The 20,632-nt window shown below is 34.4% G+C and overlaps 1 protein-coding gene across 1 annotated transcript in view; it reads left to right on the forward strand.

Annotated features, from left to right (window-relative positions):
- Positions 1-20,632, forward strand: part of LOC150095945 (X-linked retinitis pigmentosa GTPase regulator-like) — a 166,165-nt gene that overhangs the window by 85,030 nt on the left and 60,503 nt on the right. The window contains exons 10-12 of the mRNA XM_090409247.1: positions 1,994-2,143; positions 8,498-8,618; positions 14,511-14,701. Of these exons, the coding sequence (XP_090265373.1) occupies positions 1,994-2,143; positions 8,498-8,618; positions 14,511-14,701 (462 nt within the window). The remainder of the gene's footprint in view (positions 1-1,993; positions 2,144-8,497; positions 8,619-14,510; positions 14,702-20,632) is intronic.

Consider the following 20,632-nt stretch of genomic DNA (forward strand, 5'->3'; position numbering starts at 1 on the left):
AATCTTCCACTATAGGCAACACAAAACTTATGATATTCCTGAGTTCAATAACTTATTTGTTAAGACTGGAAAATGTATTTTCTTGCTTGTAATAACTTATCTTACGGTAAATCTTGATCATATTATTATCCTTTCACTCAGGTATATTCCTTTACAAGGTGACAGGAAACTATAAATAAATATGAGTTCGAAGTAAGATTCATTAAAATCGGAACAAGTTTCCAAATCTTTGTTACATCGTACGATCCCAGGTTAGATCGCATCTCACGACCTTCCTACACTCTCCCCGATTTCCTTCTGGTTCCTTCTTCCTCTATCTCATAAATCCCCTCTCTTTTTCCCACCCAAACTTGTTTTTCTCTGCTCTTTCAGTTTACAACGAAATTCCCACGTGATTGTTGTACAGTTCCCAATGCTAAGGCACATGCTATCTTGAAATAACTTAATTTTCTGACAGCAGCCAATCAAATCACATTGGCGGAGTCCCTTAGAAATACTTTCACTTTTAGTAACAACAAATAAAATGCATATATTACAGTTCACTTAGGATGCATTTACAAGTTAATATAAAGAATTTATATTAGATAAATAACTAAAAAAAATTACAATTATTATTTCAATGAACAAAAAACAGTAAGTGTTTAAATTACAATTTACTTAGGAGCAAACTTAGCTCAGGAAATGCAATTCATGTTAAATCATGAATGAAGTATTAATAATCATAAAATTCTTCATTCACAATTTAACAATATCTTATCCAGTTCCTGAGATACTGATTCATCTCTTATTTGCAACCCTGTCTTAAAGCTTCCTTTATGAAATAACTGTCTTGCCTCTTTCCATTCTGGCTAGTTCACCTATATCTGTTCTCATAATGGTCCCCTGTCACTTCATTATTTCCACCTGGAAAATACACTCTCATAAAGTGATCACATAATAATTCAGCTATTTTTGCTTCTGCCATCTTTCTGCTATCTGCATTCATTAAGATTAGCCTTCCATAACTATTCTTTCTTTTACTCACTACATAGCAAAATAACTCTTTGAGATTTACTTTGCTCAGCTGATTTCTTATTGCATGATTTTACCTTTCTTATATGGGTTTACCCTTCTTATTGAGCTTATTGTAGAAAATTTTTTCACTTGGTTATAAATTAAATTATTTTGATTATTTAAATTAATTATAAAGTAATTTAATTTATAACTAAGTAAAAAAAAACTTTCTACAACTTGAACTAATCCAAAGTATTTTAATAATAAAGTATTACACCTCTTCACTACTTGTATGTGGGGTATACATATGACTTTTCATTACTTCAACTTTGGTATCTATTCTGGGTCTATACAAATCAGGATAAATATTGTTTATGTAGTTTATTAAATGTTTTCTTTTCGTTATTGAGTGGCTTAAAACTTGTAGCTTTTTAATGGATTCAAACTCAGGTCTTACTTAGTATTGTTGTCAACCCAAGTCTCTATTTGGAGAGTAGAATCGTTATCCACTGGCCAACCAGTTTGGCAAGTGGATAATGCTTAAGTTTTTTGTATAGATCTGCTTAATAGCTTCTATAATACTCGAAGCTATCGACTTCCAAGTTATGTTCTGTCTCTTTAACCACCCAACTGGCCTTGTTCTGTATACACATCAAATTTGCCATAGATGTGAAGTGCATATTATAAATTAGAATTCCGTTGATATTACATTGGAATATATAATGGATTCAAAGTGAATGAGGAACGATAGATTTCATCCATATTGATGTAGATAACTCAGGTAATGTTCCATTTTTTTTATATAAAAGACTATACAGTAATTACAAGCATATTGAAAGAATTATCTTCTAGCTTTACAGAAGCATGCAAAATCAGAACTAACAATTAGCAGTAATATAATTTGTTTACTAATTTGTCTTAAAAGATTAATTGTATTGGTAATTTGTTACTTAGTTAAGAAAAGCGAGAATTGTTGACTGAATATTTTAATGATAAACAGGTTTCTTGTGGAGGCTGTCATATGTTAGTTCTAGCAGTAAGAAAGGATAGTTTAGCTACATCTCCTGTAAAAAGGAATCAGTATATTGAAAACCATCACAAAATTGAGACATCAGCTCTTGTTGCTAGGGAAAGGAGAAGGCAGAGAAATGTAAGTAGATTTCATTTTTAAAACATTAAATTTTTATGTACAGTAGCATATATGGTGGTTGTCCACTTACTGTGATTAATTGGGATTGAAAAAACAATTTACTAAACAACCATTAAGGATATAAAATATAAGTGAATTTAATGCTAACAGTGGGAAAGCATCCCCCCCCCATAAAATTATTTAAATGTTATTATTATAATTATACAGTACACAGATTATGTTCTAATGAAAAATATGTAAAAAAATGCTTTTGTGAACTTCATTTTTCAAGAAAATACGTATGAAAAAATAAACATGACTGTAAATTATACTTTGATTTAAAAAGTGAAAATTTTAAGTTTCTTTGAATTCTGGATGCTGTTGATACGCTTAGAAATGGAGGAAAGAGTACTTGAAAAGTAATCAGAGATAATCAAGTTGACATGAAAACTGGAGATAAAGATATACTTGATATATGGAATAATTACTTTGAAATATTACTAAATGAAACAAGTAGTGACAGCATGGTGATAGAAAATGCTCAACAGGCATGCAATCAGGAACACCTATCAATACTTGAGATAGAAAAGCTATCAAAAATCACAAATGAAGACAGCCGGAGTAGATGATATTCAACCAGAAATGTTGAAGTGGAGTATAAAAACTTTACAGTGGCTGCACTGCATAATTCAGAAGGCCTGAACTGGACAGATGGTCGAATTCTGGATGATTGGAGTAGTGCTCTCAGAGTACCCATCTATAAAAAGAGAAATAAAGCTGGATGTGAGAATTACAGAGGTATTTTCCTACTGAGTGTTCCTGATAAAATTTATGCAAATATACCTGAGAAACAGCTAAGAACAATTGTGAAAGAGAAACTTGGTAAAAAAACAAGCTGGATTCAGCCAGATAAAGGTTCTCATGATCAGATTTTCACTTTAAGACAGATAGTTGAAAAATCGTGGGACTATAACAAGGATTTGTATTTAAGTTTTGTAAATCTGGAAAAGGCATATGACAAGATGCCAAGGAAAGTTATTCAAAATGCTACAGTTATATGGTGTCATTGGACCATCATATGAAGCAATACTTAGTCTTTATTTGAGTTAAGTTAGCAGTTAGAATTAAAGGAGATACTGGAAGATGATTTGATGTTAAATCGGGCATGAGACAAGCATGTACATTATCCTCTCTGTTATTCATCATCTATATGGATCACATCATGGAAAGTGGTATTAAATTTGTTGTCAAAATTGAAGATGTTGATCTCAGATCTTTACTTTATGCAGATGATATTATACTTTTAAATAAATCCAGTGCAAATCAGCAAGATTCCTTGACTGAATTGAATAACTGTTGTAATAAATTTGGTATGAAAATCAGCAATAAAAAGACCAGGATAATGAAAATAGGCAGAAATATTGAAATATCAACTGCATCGTGAATGGAAAACCTATAGAACAAGTAAAGTATTTCAGCTACCTACGCACAATTTTTAGTGAAGATAACAAATTAAATAAGGAAATAGACAACAGAATCAGCAAAGCTGGTATGGTTGGAAGTTAGTTGAATAAATTTTTATGGAATAAGAAAGAATTAGTCAAAACACTAAATTAGCTGTATACAATAAAGTGTTCAAACCAATTTTAACTTATTGATCTGAGAGTGAATTAGAAATAAAACACTTGATCAAAGATGCAAGACCACAGATATAAGAGTTCTGAGAATGATTAGTAGGGGAGTGAACAGGTGGCATCAATGGCAATATCATATTAAAAACAAGGATATTAGGAAAAAACTTGCCATTGTTAGCGTTCATGGATGTGTTAGCAGAGGTAATCTCAAGTTGTATGGTCACTTAAACAGAATTGAAGAGGAAAGATTAGCAAAATAAGTGTTCTTTGCCAGACTTGGCAGGAAAGTGAGCCAGAGTAAGATCTTGGTGGGTTGATACAGTTAAAAAGGCCTTAGAAAGAGAGAAATATTGTATGAGATCTGATAATGTTGGAGACTTGACCAATAGATCCTTCATAGTTCAGTCAGTATAGACGAAGCCCTTTGGTTGGAAAGACCAGGATTTGATTCCTGTCCATGATGTGAGTAACTTTATCTGGCTCTATTGACTAAAACTGAGTTAGCCAGTCTCATCTGGAGGTAGAGGGTTTTTCATCCCTCAGAACAGGCAAACTGACCCATTCGGAGTGCCATTCGGAGGGCTCAACTACTCCTAAGGGATGGTTGTGGAAAATTGGGAGTGGGGGGGGATCCACATGAAAACGACAACAATTTGACAGATAACAGACTAATTTGACAGATAACAGACTTCGATTTTTTTTTCTTCTCCAGACTAATTTGCAGGAAAATTGTGGATTTAGTAATGATTGAGTTAGTAATGATCTAACTTTTCATGTAGTACTATCATAATATCCTAGGGTACATGTCAGGAATTTGATGATCATGAATTTGAACTTCGATTTTTTTTTCTTCTCCAGATTAGGAAATATTGCGTTCTGCTTCACAAATCATTTCTGGCAACATCTATATCTTCCTCTTTGGTTTAGTCACATTTATGAGACCTTTTGCTTGCTTTGCAGTTTCATGATATTTGTCTTTACTGATGATAAGGTCTTTCACAGTTGTCTAAGACATTAAATCAGTGTACAATATCTTCTGCATGTTTTCCTCTTTCAGCTTGTTGAAAGATGAAAGTTTTATATCCAAATCTGAAAACTTTTTAGGTTGACTGGTAGTTTTGTTTTAACCATTTGTAAAGCTCCCTTTTAAGAATAAAAATATCCCCAAACATGCACATCTATTATGAGTGCAGGCCTTTTATTGAGAATGTCATGCATGAGGTGGTCATAGAATGTCTCTTAACATAGCCACTTTTATGGAGCTTTCTGCATGCTTGTAAGTCTTTACTAATGATAGTCTCTTTCATGGTTGACCATGATGCATATTTATTTGTACTGCCCCTTCCCCCACTTGGACACTATCCATATGATATATCTTATTATGTTGAATGAGATCAGATGAAATAACCAAAGATTTGTTCATACAGAAATTTTCTGAAACCTAGTTTCATAAAACAAATCTCTAATACACAAAAAAAGGGCTCAAAATTTCATAAGTGTGAAATAAAATATATCGAGAACACATTTTTGCTTAATAGTTATTTTATTGGTGTGATGTCTTCAGCTTCATTGCTTTACTCTCTCGAGTGCATTACTTATCTATAATAAGCATTACAAAATTGTAGTCATTTCAGATTGAGGGAAAGAAAAATTCTCATGCTTCAGAAAATCAATCTCTAGCAGATTTGATCATGGCATTTGTTTTAATGCATTCAAACAGGAACATTACAGTAGGTGATATCACATTAAGTGGACTCCAATTATTTAAATATTTGTTTGAAATAAAAGTCCTATAAATTAAATTGCAGAGTTAGTCCATGTTAAAAAAAAAAAAAAAAAAAAAAATTATTTATTGCATGTTATTTTATTTTGAGATCTGAAGTACGTTGTATGAGAAAGCAAAAGTACATAGTTCATATAAGATTCAGATTAGTCAGTTCAGAAACCTTGGGTGGATTTGTCAGATTTTAAATTTTGAGCTTTCCTACTGTTCCTAACAATTTCTGGTTATTGGCTTTTTTTCTTTTTTTTTTTTTTAAATGAGATGTTAGTCCAGAAGGATTGACACCCTTCAGAAAACTAGCAGGTATTCAACTGACTCTGAAACCCTTTCTGGTGTATATGTTGTAATGCTTTTTTTTACACCATCTTTGGTATAAGCCTTTCATGGGAATAAAAGTGTATTGTTTGTTATTTGAGATTTTCTGTAGTTCATGCCAAAAATGACAAAAGAAAATACAACTTTTTACACCATGGATTTCATAGTGACATTAAATATCTGCTAAGTGCTTCGAAAGGGCTTTTTAAGCTGAGCTATACCCCTGATGGCAACAGATTAAGAGGCTACCTATCCAGCTAGTAAAAAAAAAAAAATCCTACTGCTAGTTCATGTGGAAGGAATCTGATGTCTGTTCATATATGGAGAGCAGTATCAAGACCACATTTATGCAGTTATTCTGCAGATCAGAAAAATTCCTCCATTAAAGATAGTATTTAAATAAATCCATATATGTTTAAAAAAAATGCTGCATTTACTTCATCAACATTTAGAGCATTGATACCAACTTATTGACACCACCACCACCACCACCTGCATTTGTCCAGACCCAAAACTTGCAACCTCCACTATTAAACTTTTTGTGATTCCTTCTGTCAATAAGGAAGTTAAAGTACATTCACCAGATTTGACACTCCATATCAGATAATGCCAAACCTAAACTCTTTTTTTGATCTGCACTGGCTCAGAATTTATTTACTGCATTCTGTAGCAATTCATTTGCTGTCTTTATTGATCTCCAAATTTAGATAATCACTTCAGCTTCTTTGATTATTTATTTTTCCACTTCTGTTTTATACAGTAATTATCCAAACAATAAAATCATTGTGGAAACTTCAATTTCCACAATGTGAACAGCTTTTTTTTTATCGACATTCACTGTTCAAGTTGGAAGGGATACATGCACAGTCACGATGTTACTACAGAATGTCCTTCACCCAGCCATTTTTAGTTTTGCGTTCTTCAGCATTACATTGGTGCCAAATGGGATAACGTCTGTGACTTTTCCTTTGTGCGATCTGATTAGCTTGTGTATTTTGCCGATCCAAACACCTGCATGAATATCTTTATCCTTCCATTCCACTCAGTCCCAATCATTATCAAACCATGGCATAATAGGTGTAGCAAAGCAGTGTAAGAAGTGGCGTGAGACTAAAAATTCTATCTTTTCACCCAACATACACTGTCTCTCACAACAGGTGAAGGGAGAAAAAAAAATCAATGAATCCAAATCTCATTTCAGAAGTGCCAAATGCCAAAAACTTGCATCCTGTTTAAATGATACTTGAGAATTCTGATTCCTTTGCTAGCTGGCCATTGGGGCATAACTTCTGCCCTTCTATGCTTTTATCTTTCTTAAATACAGGTAACCCTTGTATAACGCGGATGTTAGGTTCCATAGAAATGCTGCGTTATATAAATTGCATTGTGCGAGACTCAGATCACACTAGTGTGATCTGAGTCTCGCACTTGGGAAGTCTAGAGTCAGATCTGACTCTAGACTTCCCAACTCTCGCTGAACAGTGCTTTCTCAAGACACCTAACTCTGGATCCATTCAAATGCAAACCATCATCCTAGAAATCTTTTCTTCCATCAAATTCGTCCTATACATCCACAAACTTCACTCCATTCCTCGCACACAACCTGCTCATTGACTTATTTGCAATAGTAGCTCTTCGTCTCAGCTCACCTCTATCATACTGTACCAGCAGACTCACAACTTTCATACTCTTCTTATTTGGTTTCACAAGCAACTCTTTCATATCTTCTTGTATACCATACTTGTCATCTCCTAGATTATTTTTACCAGCCAAAATAATCATTTTTTTCATTGTCTTTCTCTGTATCTTGACAACATCCTTAATCTTGACATTGATAACATCCTTAATCTTGGCTCTAGAGAAACATGATTTTGGTGTACTCTCTCATAAAATAAAAGAGCCTTCATTGTGATATTTGATGCATGTTAATTGCACAAAGATCGACGAATCAGCAGTAAAACTCCTGATCAACCTCAACCACATGTCTTTTGTCCCCTGTGTCTCCCTTCTGTGAAAGAGTTTCTAAAGTGCATGGACAGCCTAGAACAACAGCTTATTACACTTGATAATACATTCTCACTTAAAATTGGCTCACTAGAAAAAAACTAGAAGAGATTCATAGTCAACATTAATGTGCCCATCGCCAAAAATGCTGGCAAACTTTGCATCTCATTGCTGGGTCAGTCTAAGGCACTATGAAAGCAGAGAATAAAAAATACAATGGCAGTGTAGTGAACTTTCATTCCAAAACAGACATAACACTAAATTACTACATCTGCAAACTTGCCGAACATTGCAAATTTGACCTCGGGGAAAATCATCAGGTGTCACAGTTTTGGGCCCATGAACACACAGAATGATGGAATGAATCTCCTGTCCCTAGTCAAAGTGACTTGTGATATGCCAATGAGCAGATCAGTGATTATGGATTTAAAAGTCTAAAAGTCCATAGACCAATATCCCTGGTCAAACTGAATATCTTGAGCCTGTGATAATTAGTGCATGGTTAGTTAAGCTTGTATAATAATTGATTATGTCTGTGTTATTATTTTATTTGATATCATAAATTGTTGTCACACTATTCCTGTTTTTTTAGTACTCCTTTCATTAATTTAATTTTTTTCTTTTCTTTCCTTACACTAGACCCAGTTACCACCATTATCTCAAACTGCACCGGCAAGGTTACCTTCTTTGGAATCTGATGATTCAATTTCAGATATTAAACCACTTGAGAGGGCAAAGCTGCCAAGTATAATTAGCAAAGGTATTAAATTTGTCCTTCTTGAGCATATGAATGAAACATTTGAAAAAGTAATGATAAAATTTTATGTTGGAGGTTTAATGGATTTTTTACAACACTCAAAAAGAATTAAAATAGAATTTAATACTTCCTATATTTCGTCCTAGTCACTAGGACATCTACGGGGATTACAAAGACAATTAATGTAACATGCACACAAAAACTTACAATACTAAGCCCGACCACGTGGGTGACAATAAAGTCCTATCTAGGTGGAGCGCCCTTTAAGGGCAGCAGTAGGTGGCCTGGAATGTAAGGTGGGACCTCTGGTGATGACTGTTTCCCAAATCTTTGGAAGCTTAATGCAACCGTATTTGTTAAGATTTGGTTGGTTTCTGAGAGCTGCTGCTGCTTCTAAGAAAAGTCTCTCTTTCTTGAATTTGCTGTGGTTTCTTTGTTTGGAAAAGGAAAAGAACAATTGTTTACCCTTCCTAGACACTTTAGTCACGCGCCTGCCTAATGATACACTTGCCTTCACTGTATACAGAAAACCCACACACACAGGCAGATACATTCACAAACTCTCCCACCACTACCCCTCACAACAATTTGGCATCATTAAAACCCTTACCAAGAGAGCCCACAATCTTTGTTCCAGTGGAACCGCTCTCACTACTGAATGTAACCACATACACAGAACTCTCCTCTCCAATGGCTACAGCAAACACGGCATCAAAAAAATAATCAATTCCTCCCCCATTCCCCGTCCCTCTCGTCAACAAGAATTTAAAAATGCCATCCCCATACCCTACATCCGTGGCACTTCGGAAAAAATAACCAAGATACTAAAAAAGTACAACCTACACACAGCATATAAGCCTTACCGCAAACTGGCTGCCCTTATCCGTTCTACGAAAGATCAGCTCCCTCCTCTCTCTCTGCCTGGAGTTTACAAAGTACCCTGTTCCTGTAAGCTTGCGTACTTTGGACAGACAGGCAGATCAGCATCCATCCGCCTGGAGGAACACAAGTCGTACATCGTTAAACACAACTATGGCCATTCAGGCTTGGCTGACCATGTTTTGGACACCACCCACAGAGTATCATGGAAGAAAACCACCATGCTCCACCACAGCAAATTCAAGAAAGAGAGACTTTTCTTAGAAGCAGCAGCAGCTCTCAAAAACCAACCAAATCTTAACAAATACGGTTGCATTAAGCTTCCGAAGATTTGGGAAACAGTCATCACCAGAGGTCCCACCTTACATTCCAGGCCACCTACTACTGCCCTTAGAGGGCGCTCCACCTAGATAGGACTTTATTGTCACCCACGTGGTTGGGCTTAGTATTGTAAGTTTTTGTGTGCATGTTACATTAATTGTCTTTGTAATCCCCGTAGATGTCCTAGTGACTAGGACGAAATATAGGAAGTATTAAATTCTATTTTAATTCTTTTTGAGTGTTGTAAAAAATCCATTAAACCTCCAACATAATGTCCTCACAGCACTTAAGCCTCTACACAAGAATGATAAAATTTGTTAATATTATTTCATTCTTAGAGAGAATAATAGACAGGTAGGTGTGAAGATGCTGCTTCTTTAAGTAAATAGATCATTTCCAACAATTACTTATATGGCCTCTTGGAACAAGTCAGACTGTTTCCAAGGAAACCAAATCTATTGCCTTTCAGTTCCTACAGTCTCCTATGAATATCTAGTCTTTTTATTTTAAATATGAAAATATTAAATAAAATATGGTGGTGGTCAACTTCACTGTAAAACATTCATAATCTTCAAAATGTCTTATCTTTAGTATTCATGCCATTGTCATATTAAAATATAATATATTCCTATTAGAGCAAAAAGCCTCTTGCCAGAACAAATAAGCATAATATATTTCATTTGAGGGCCTGTGATCTGATTTTAAATATATTGAAAAAGTTTGAGAACAGGAATCAAACCTTGGAGATTCAGTGGCAAACTCTGAAGAAAACATTGATTGATTCTGCCAGAGAGGCATGTGGTGAGGTTGTCTGCAAGGATAAAAAAAATCAGAACTCCCTGGTGGACACAGGAAGTTAAAGAGGCAGTGAAGGAAAAGAAGACAGCATATCAAAAAGTTCCTGTCAAATAAGTCAGCTTGTGCTCTTAGAGAATATAGAGAAAAATGCAAGATGTAAAACTAGCTAAACAAAAGTCATGGGAGGACTTTGGAAAGAATATAGAAAATAAATATCAAGAAGGTGGCAAAATATTCTGGAGGTTGTTGAAGAAGCTTAGGAATGGAGGAATGAGTGCTGTAAAAGGAGTTAGAGATGATAAAGGTGACATGAAAACAGGAGAAAAAGATATCCTTGAAGTATGGAGTAATTACTTTGAAAAACTGCTAAATGAAACAAGCAGTGATGACAGCACAGTGATAAAAAACACTGACCAGGCATGCAGTCAGGAATATATATCCATACTCGAAGTAGAAAAAGCCATCAAAGGCTTGAAATGTGGAAAGGCAGCAGGAGTAGATGATATTCAACCAGAAATGCTGAAGTATGGTGGTATAAAAGTCTTACAGTGGCTGCACTGCATAGTTCAGAAAGCCTGGACAGAGGGACGAATTTCCGATGATTGGATTAGAGCTCTAATAGTACCCATATATAAAAAGGGAAATAAAACTGAATGTGAGAATTACAGAAGTATTTCCCTACTGAGTGTTCCTGGCAAGATCTATGCAAGTATGCTTGAGAAACGGTTGAGAAGAATTGTGGAAGAAAAGCTTGGTGAAGAACAAGCTGGATTCAGGCCAAATAGCGGCTGTCAGGATCAGATCTTCCCTTTATGACAAATAGTCGAGAAAGCATGGGAATATAACAAAGATCTGTATTTAAGTTTTGTCGATTTGGAAAAGGCATATGACAAGGTGCCAAGAGAGAGAGAAGCTATTCAATACACTGCAGTTATATGGTGTCAGTGGGGCATTATATCAAGCAATACTTAGTCTTTATTTGAGTTGTAAGTCAGCAGTTAGAATTGAAGTAAGTACAGGAAGATGGTTTAATGTTAAATCTGGTGTGAGACAAGGATATACATTATCCCCCCTGTTATTCATTATCTATATGGATCACATTATGAAGGAAAGTAGTATTAAACATATCAAAATTAGAGATGTTAATGTCAGATCTTTGCTTTATGCGGATGATGTTATACTTCTAAATAAATCCGCTACAAGTCTGCAAAATTCTCTGACTAAATTGAATAGCTGTTGTAATAGATATGATATGAAGGTCAGCAATAAAAAGACAAAGACAATGAAAATAGGCAGAATCATTGAAAATGTCAACTGTGTTGTGAATGGAGAACCTGTGGAACAAATAAAACATTTCAGCTACTTAGGCATGATTTTTTACTGAAGATGGTAAATTAAATATAGAAATAGACAACAGAATCAGCAAAGCTGGCATGGTAGGAAGTCAATTGAATAAATTCATATGGAATAAGAGAGAAATTAGTCAGAACACTAAATTAGCTGTATACAAGACAGTGTTCAAACCAGTTTTAATTTATGGATCTGAGAGCCGGGTCAGAATAAAACACTTGACCAAAGACTAGAGACCGCAGATATGAGAGTCCTGAGAAAGATTAGAAGCGTGAACAGATGGCATCAATGGCAATATCATATTAAAAACGAGGATATTAGGAAAGAACTCGACATTGTCAGCATCCAGGAATGCGTTAGCAGAGCTAATCTTAGGTGTTATGGTCACTTAAATAGAATGGGCGAGGAAAGATTAGCAAAACAAGTGTTCTCTGCCAGGTTGGCAGGTAAACGACCCAGAGGAAGACCAAGATATAGGTGGATTAATACGGTACAAAGTGCCTTAGACGATAGAAATATAAGATCTGATAATGTTGGAGTCTTGACAAGTAACAGACTGATTTGGAGAAAAATTGTAGATAAGAAGTTAGTAATGATGTATTTTTTTTTTTTTTTTTTTTTTTTTTTTTTTTTTCATGTAGTACTATCGGTATATGGCAGGAATTTGATGATGATGATGATGAAAAAGTGAATATATCCAGATTTTTACTTTAAACACAAAAGTGCAATTTGAAATACAGATGTGTGACTTTTAGTCAAGCCATAATATTTTATGATTTATTGGTTTGATTTTTTTTTTTTTTTGATCATTTCACTCCTCCAGGTGTAATACAGAGATAATATAGAGATTATTTCATCTTGATAACCAAGACCATAATTGATTTTCTTGATCATTTCATCTCTCCAGGTGTAATATAGAAATTACCTTTTGTCTTGATAACCAAGACAAATCTTGTGTTAATTTCCTCTGATACACAGGACACTCTTCCTTCAGCCATTTTTCGGCCTTGTGCTATATGGCACTAGAGCAGCACATCTAGACTGCTAGGCTTTATTCTTGTGGTCAAGCTACTGGTTGCATTCTCCTGATTTAAGCACCTGCCCCAAACAAATTACAGAAATGAAGACCTTTATTTCCTACTATGCAAAATTCTTGTCTTCTATACAAGATACTTGTTAACAACAAGTGGACAAAGATGTTCCAGGAAAAAAAGAATAGAAAAAGTCAACATACTAATATGCTTTAAGGTAAGAACTCTAGAATAATTCTTGTTCTACACTAAAACACACAACAAATGTAAATCAATCATCAACAGATCAAAACCTGACTTCTGTCAAGAGTAAAAGGCAGAAATCTCATCTCCTGAAATCTCTGATCCCTTGCAAAAGCCACTGTTGAATGCATCTTATGCTTGTCCTTGCTTTTCTTCTCACCTACACATACATTCAGAAGGCACTGTTATAACAGCACCTAGTGATAAATCTGATCTCCTGGCATCATTTTTCTTGTTCAGCTGATGCATAGGTGATCAGGGCTTTACAACAGAAGTAATATATTGCTTTTAGCTTTTGTTAAAATCTCTATCTTTCTTTGCTCCTTTTACTAAACCTTGAAATGGCATCAAGCAAATTATCAGTATATTTAAAACTGATTTCTTCTTGGGTTTATCAATTGGAGTTGTAGATATACAACCAGAATTTTGAAGCTGCCTGATAATATTGCATAACACATTGCTCTTGGACCTTTATGACAAGTGCCCCAAAGGGAGATAAAGAGAACTCAAGAAGTGTTTTATTAGGATCCCAAAAACTTGTGGATGCTAGTGCATTCTGAATGATTTGTAATACTTTACAGGTCATTCAGAAATATTTGAATATGCTGAATAGATCAGTGCCTGCAGAAAAAAAAAATAATAAAAAATCTGGCACAGATAGACCAGCACTTGCAAGAAAGAAGTAGGGAATCCTGCACTAAAGAACAGTGCCAGTAAGAGAAGAGAAAATCCCACACTTAAAGTTGAGTGCAAAGTGGGGGGGGGAGACACAATACTAGAATGACCAGCTGATTTCTCTGACAAGAATAATTCCTGCATGTCTTGCTTATTAGAATGTTCTGTTTTACCATAGTCTCTGCAAAAAAAATATAATAAATAAAAATTCTTCAATTGTATATCCATACTGATACATCATTATCATCATATTCTGTTCTGAATGAAACATTATTATAGAGAATTCTTGAAATTAAAGAAACAGATATTTGGGTTTTACTACATGAACATTTTTAAAAAATTTGTTATTGGGGTGCCATTCTTTTTTTTCTCCTTACTTTCTCTAAAAATACAGTTCTACTGTATTTCTTCCATTGTTTTTGAAGTCTTGTTTTATGTATTTTTATGGTACATTTTTGTGAGAAGTAAATTCATGCTTTCTAAATTAGATTTTGTAAGCAAAAACAAAACACTTGTAAGACTGTTTATATAGGGCGTTTCATTGAAAACTAGTAAGCAAGACGAATAATGTATTTATTTTATTTATTTATTCTCAAAGATTCAGCTCCTATGGAAGAAGATGATGATGAAATTGATGAGGACGATGAAACAAGCAGTGAAGAAAATGAAATTCTGAGTAAACTTGAAAGAAGATATTCTGTGCTTCAAGAAGCAGAAGACAATGATCACATAAGGCATGCTGATAGTGATGTTGAATCAGAGGTATCAGAAGTGTCAGATCTCAATAAGGTATCATACATGTTAGATTTTTCCCCTCTCCTCTAGACTCTTGAAATAATAGTATTTTTAAATTTTCCTTCTGGCTATAGAAAAATTTAAATTAAATTGCTGTATAATTGTTATCAAATTGTTATCATTGTTAGCATTGTTATCAAAACTTTGCAGTTTTGATAACAATGCCCATTTTTTTTGAAAAGGATCTGTGCAGATGGTCAGTGAAGGTAAGTTTACAATAAACAGAAGTAGTCAATGCAGTAGGAGAGGAGGATATCGAAGAAGGTTGGTGATTTTCATTAGGAACAAGAGTAGAACATCTCCAAGTGGACCATGTTTTTTCCATATGTGGACCATGTTTTTTCCATATGGAAAAAACATGGTCCACATAGCATATCCAGAATGATGACTGAGGAGAATAAGAAGTCTTTTAGATGCATGCTCAAGGTAAAAATTGGCTGAAGCAAGAGAACTGCCCATGACAGTACCTTAGATCTGTTCATAAAATTTGATTTTGCAGACAAACTAACCTCAGTGCATGATGAAATCAAGCAATTTACTATATGTGGAGGAAATGCTTGTGATAGTAACTGAAGAGTTTCAACAAGAATAGTACATTTGCAGATAAAGACAGTGATGTCAAAACTGACCACAATGTCTGGTGGCTGTAAGGATAAGTGTTTTTTATAGACAATAACAGCATTTAAGAGCCAGTATGAAAATTTTGTCAGGCAATAAGTTGTAGACTCAGCACTGCCAACAGCGGATCTAAGAGAAACACCTTTATGGTGTTTTGCAGATGAAAGAGACAAGGGGAGGGGGGGTCTACCAAAATGAATCTTTAGTTTTTCCATGGTATCTTCAACCCAGCTGACCACAGCTTCATCCTATAGAGAATTAATTCAGTTTATTGATCTGCCAACAGCGGATCTAAGAGAAACACCTTTATGGTGTTTTGCAGATGAAAGAGACAAGGGGAGGGGGGGTCTACCAAAATGAATCTTTAGTTTTTCCATGGTATCTTCAACCCAGCTGACCACAGCTTCATCCTATAGAGAATTAATTCAGTTTATTGATCTGGCTATTAGTGGCATTGTATTAATCTGTTGGTAGATGGTTCTGTCACTTAAAAGAAGGGATATTTTTTTATAATCAGAGTTGTCCATAACTGTAACAGCTCTCCCTTTATCAGCTTTTGTAATAGTTAAATGGTTATATAATAATACTTTTGTAATATATAATAATAAGTTATATTATATATTACAAAATTATTATTATATAGCTATTAGTGGCATTGTATTAATCTGTTGGTAGATGGTTCTGTCACCTGAAAGAAGGGATATTTTTTATAATCAGAGTTGTCTATAACTGTAATAGCTCTCCCTTTGTCAGCTTTTGTAATAGTTAAATGGTTATATAATAATAATTTTGTAATATATAATAATAAGTTTTGTAATAGTTATGTCTCAAGGATTTTAAGGCCGTGAACTCAGCTGGAAAGTTGGAAGGGGTGTTTAGTCTTGAACAGTACAGAAAAAACTTCAAGACAGTTTATTGGCATCATCAGTTATGAGAGTAGACAAATTAGTCTCACTGTTATGGAGGAAATGTATATAAGGAAGTTTTTAGGAGCTAATGCAAAATCTGCCCTTTGAAGAGAACATCTGGAGACGATACTACCATTTGTTTATATCAGGGTTGATTGCAATCTGGTCTTTGCTTAGATTGGAGAGAATTAAGAAGGCATGTATTTGAGGAGTGGAGTGACAGAGAGCATGGCACACACCAGCCTGGCTGGCTGAGTGGTTAGCGTATCCGCTCTCCAGCCAAAAGGCTGCAGGTTCGAATCCTGCCTTGGCATGGATGTTGTGTTTGTCTGTGGAAATACTGGTGGTTGGCAGTAGATGGCGTTGGTGTAGTTGCAGTCAGTTGGTGGATTGGGTGGTTGAGACAGCTGTAGAGCAGGTGCCGTCCCCTGATGAGTCTTTGGACTCCCTGGAGGTGTCAAATTATAATGATAATAAAATAATAATAATGTCTGGGGGATGCATTAAACTACATTTAGTAGGTAGGCATATAATATAGAAATAATTGATATAGATATATCCATATAATATAGATGTATCTCTTATATCTTAGAGATATGGCAAAATCTCTTATATCTTAGAGAAAGATTGTTTGGCTGCTTGAAGTTGATTATGTACAAGGGAAAGGCTGGTGTTGATGTAAATTTGATAGCCACCAGGAGATTTGATGGGTTCTTTAAATCTAGAAAAGTCAGGAATTATCTTAGAGGCATAGCATTTTTTAAAAAATGAAATTCTTGTTCATAGCTTACCTTGTTGAACAAACATTTTGCTAAGCTGCCATATTTAGTCTTATTATGTGCTGGTTTAAACTCATTATTAGGTTTAATGGAATGAAAACAGCACAGAGAACAACAAAATAAACATATTTTTTGATCACTATCTTGTCATGTCAGTTTTGACTTTCATCTCTAATTTACGAATATGCCACTTGTTGAAACTCTTCAGAGGCATTTTCTCCTGTTATCCTAACAATTCATGAATGCACGTCAAAAACAGTTTTATCATTATTGTGTTTTGCCTTTAACACATAATACATTTTTTATAACACATTGTGTTATGAAAAATGAAATATTTATTAATGTGTTCATAATGAAATTGTTCACTATGGTTTATGTGTTTATAAATAGCTAAACCTTGGTCTTTTTATTGTTACATGTCACTGTCCATTGCAGCATGTTTGCCATTCATTAGTTTCTTGTAGAAAATTATCATCAATGTAGTAAGTCCTTCGGAATTTCTTCTACCCAAAATGTATTACTTTCAAGTTGGCAACATTAAAGCAGCATCCATTATCATTTGCCGGTAGTATTAGTCTGTTGCACTACCAATGGACTGTTCATGTGCAACATATAGCCACTTCTGTCCAAACCTACTTCATCTTCTCATGGTGTGATCTGTTTAAACAAATGGAACTCTTGCCCACCAAACAATTATTGCTACCTTAAAAGCAAGTCTTTCCTAGTTGGAGAAAATGCTATCTAGACTGCTAGTGATGAAAGCCACATGGCTAGGTGACAATGTGATACTTATGCATTAGAAGGTTTACTGACCAGCTATCAAATAATCTTGCTGCCTGTTACTATGCCATTCATGCTGGGGGGGGGTCTAAATATAGCAGTAATCAGAGGACACTCTCACGGCTGCTGACAGGAGTATGATTCACTGTGTGGGAGACATGTTCACAAGCCTTTTGTTCCACACACTGCTAGTCCCTGCTCTGTAATTAATTTCCTGAGCCTCTGTAGGTCAGTCAGTATAGACAAAGCTCTTTGTTCGGAAAGACATGGGTTCGATTCCTGTCCATGAGGTGAGGAACTTTTATCTGGTCTCTTTCAACTAAGGTGAGTTAGCCGGTGTCATACAGAGATAGAGGATTTTATCACTTGGAAAGTTGGGTTTTTCGTCCCTCAGAACAGGCAAACTGGCCCGTGAACACACATGGATCTACAGTCATCTTCTTCCTAACATGGAATATAGACCATGTGGCCTGTTCCGGTCTCATGCCATCTCTTTCTTGGTCTTCCGATTCTTCTTTTTCCACTTGTTTTGTATCTGTATAATATTTTTGGTAGTCTGCTGTTGTCCATTCGATTTAAATGTTCTAGCCATTTTTGTTTATACTCTCTTATGTAGTAATTAATTGGTTTGATTTTTAGGGATTGTAAGATTTCTTCATTTGTTTTGTGGTCCCACTTGGTATATCCAGCTGTTTTTCTGAGGAACTTCATTTCTGCTGTTTGAATTCGTTTTTCATCTTTCCTTTTCATGGTCCATGTTTCGCTTCCGTATAGTAGAGTTGGTTTTGACAAGACATTATATAGTCTGATTCTAGTGTGTTTTTGTACCAGGGATGGCTTAAATATACTGTTTATTATGCCATTTACTTTGACAAAGTTTGATATTTTAGTGTCTGTCTTTTTCTTCTTCTTATGATAGATCACATCCCAAGTATCTGAAAGTGTTTACTTGTTCTAGTATTTTATTATCTATCACTATTTTACTTCTTATTGGGTTTTCTCCTTTGAATGCCATTATTTTTGTTTTTTCTTTGGATATTGTCATATTATATTGCTTTGAGATATCATTTAATGATTTTAATGATCTTTGTAAGTCATCTTCTGATGTAGCTAATACTATTTGATCATCTGCAAATAGTAGTGTATCTATCTTCATTTGCGGGGTCATTTGTATACCAAATGGGTTATGCTGTTTCCAGATTGTTAATATTTCATTTATATATATATATTGAAAAGCAGAGGTGAGAGGGTACATCCTTGTCATACTCCTCTTGATATATCTTTCCATTCTGAGGTGTGTTCTAATTTAACTGCTATTTTATTTCCTGTATATATTTCTTGAATAGATTGTAAAAGTTGGTTTGGTATGTTTAAATTGGTTAATATTTTAAACAATTTTTGTCGACTAATTTTGTCAAAAGCTTTTTCATAATCAATAAACGCCATGTGTTTCTTTTTGAAATTCTCTTCTCTTTTCTATTAATAATTTTAAAGTAAAAATTGGATCTATGCAGGATCGGCTTTTTCGGAAGCCATTTTGTTCTTCTAGTAATTTGTTTTCTACAATGCTGCTTAGTTTCTCTTTTAATATTCCTGCATATATTTTATATCCTGTATTCAGCAGGCTAATTCCCCTATAATTATTGCAATTGTCTTTATTTCTTTTTTTATAGATTGGGATGACCAGTGCTTTTTTCCAAGAGTTAGGGGTTTTTCCAGACATCCAAACCATATTAAAAAATTTCAAAATTCTTTCATTAAATTTTTCACCTGCATTTTTGTAGAGTTCTATATTTATATTGTCTTCTCCTGGCATTTTCCTATTTTTCATCTTCTTTATTATATTTTTCAGTTCTAACATTGTGATATTTTCTATTAGGTCATTCTTTGTCTTATAAAATTTTAATTCATTGTTCTCATCTGTCCAGAGATTTTGGAAATAGGTCACCCATTTTTCTAAATCTATTGTTTGGATTTTTATCTTTTCTTTTATTTCTTTATTCATGTATTTTATTACTTTATAGGTTTTGGGTTGTGGCTTAAATAATCCTTTTCTAGTTCTGTTACGAAATTGTTCCATCTTTCTCTATATTTTTTCCTTACTTCTCGTTTTGCAATTGCACTATTTCTTTTATACTCTATTTCTGCTTCTATTGTTTTGGAATTTAGCCATTTCTGGTAACTGTCCTTTTTGGTTTTTATTATATTTTCTATTTCTTTGTTCCAGTCTCGTAGTCCTCTTTTTCTAATCCATTTGTGCTTTATTCCTAAGGTTTCTGTTGCTGCTTTTGTGAGAATTTGTTTCAAATTTTCCCATTCATCTTCTATGTCCCTTGATTCATGTGTGGTTTCTGTTTTTAAGTTTGTGCATTTTTGATATTATAGTCTAACTTGAGGATCCTGTAATGAAGAAATTTTGTAGCTTGGCTGGTAAGAATTTTCAATTCTATGTGTTTTTAGCCACTTTGGTTTAAAACGAATTTTTGCTGATACCATATAATGATCAGAGTTTAATTCAAAGCCTCGATATGCTCTTACGTCTAAAATTAACTCCGCTAATTTAAAATTTGTGATAACGTAGTCGATTACTGATTTCTATCCTCTGGCTGACCAAGTATATTTATGTATTTCCTTGTGTTTAAACATTGAATTCATTATTCTCATATTATTATAAATGACAAAATCGCGCAATCTGCGACCATTTTGATTACATGTATAAATTACATGGATCTACAGTCATAAAATACATATTTAATCCCTCATTAGGAGGGCTCAACCAGTAGTCTTAAGGGACGGTTGAGGAAAGGGGGGGGACCCCCACACGAAATAAATAAATTAAT

The sequence above is a fragment of the Typopeltis vanoorti genome, chromosome 19, assembly GCF_054136105.1.
Source record: "Typopeltis vanoorti isolate ZY-2024b chromosome 19, IOZ_Tvanoo_1.0, whole genome shotgun sequence".
NCBI lineage: Eukaryota > Metazoa > Arthropoda > Arachnida > Uropygi > Thelyphonidae > Typopeltis > Typopeltis vanoorti.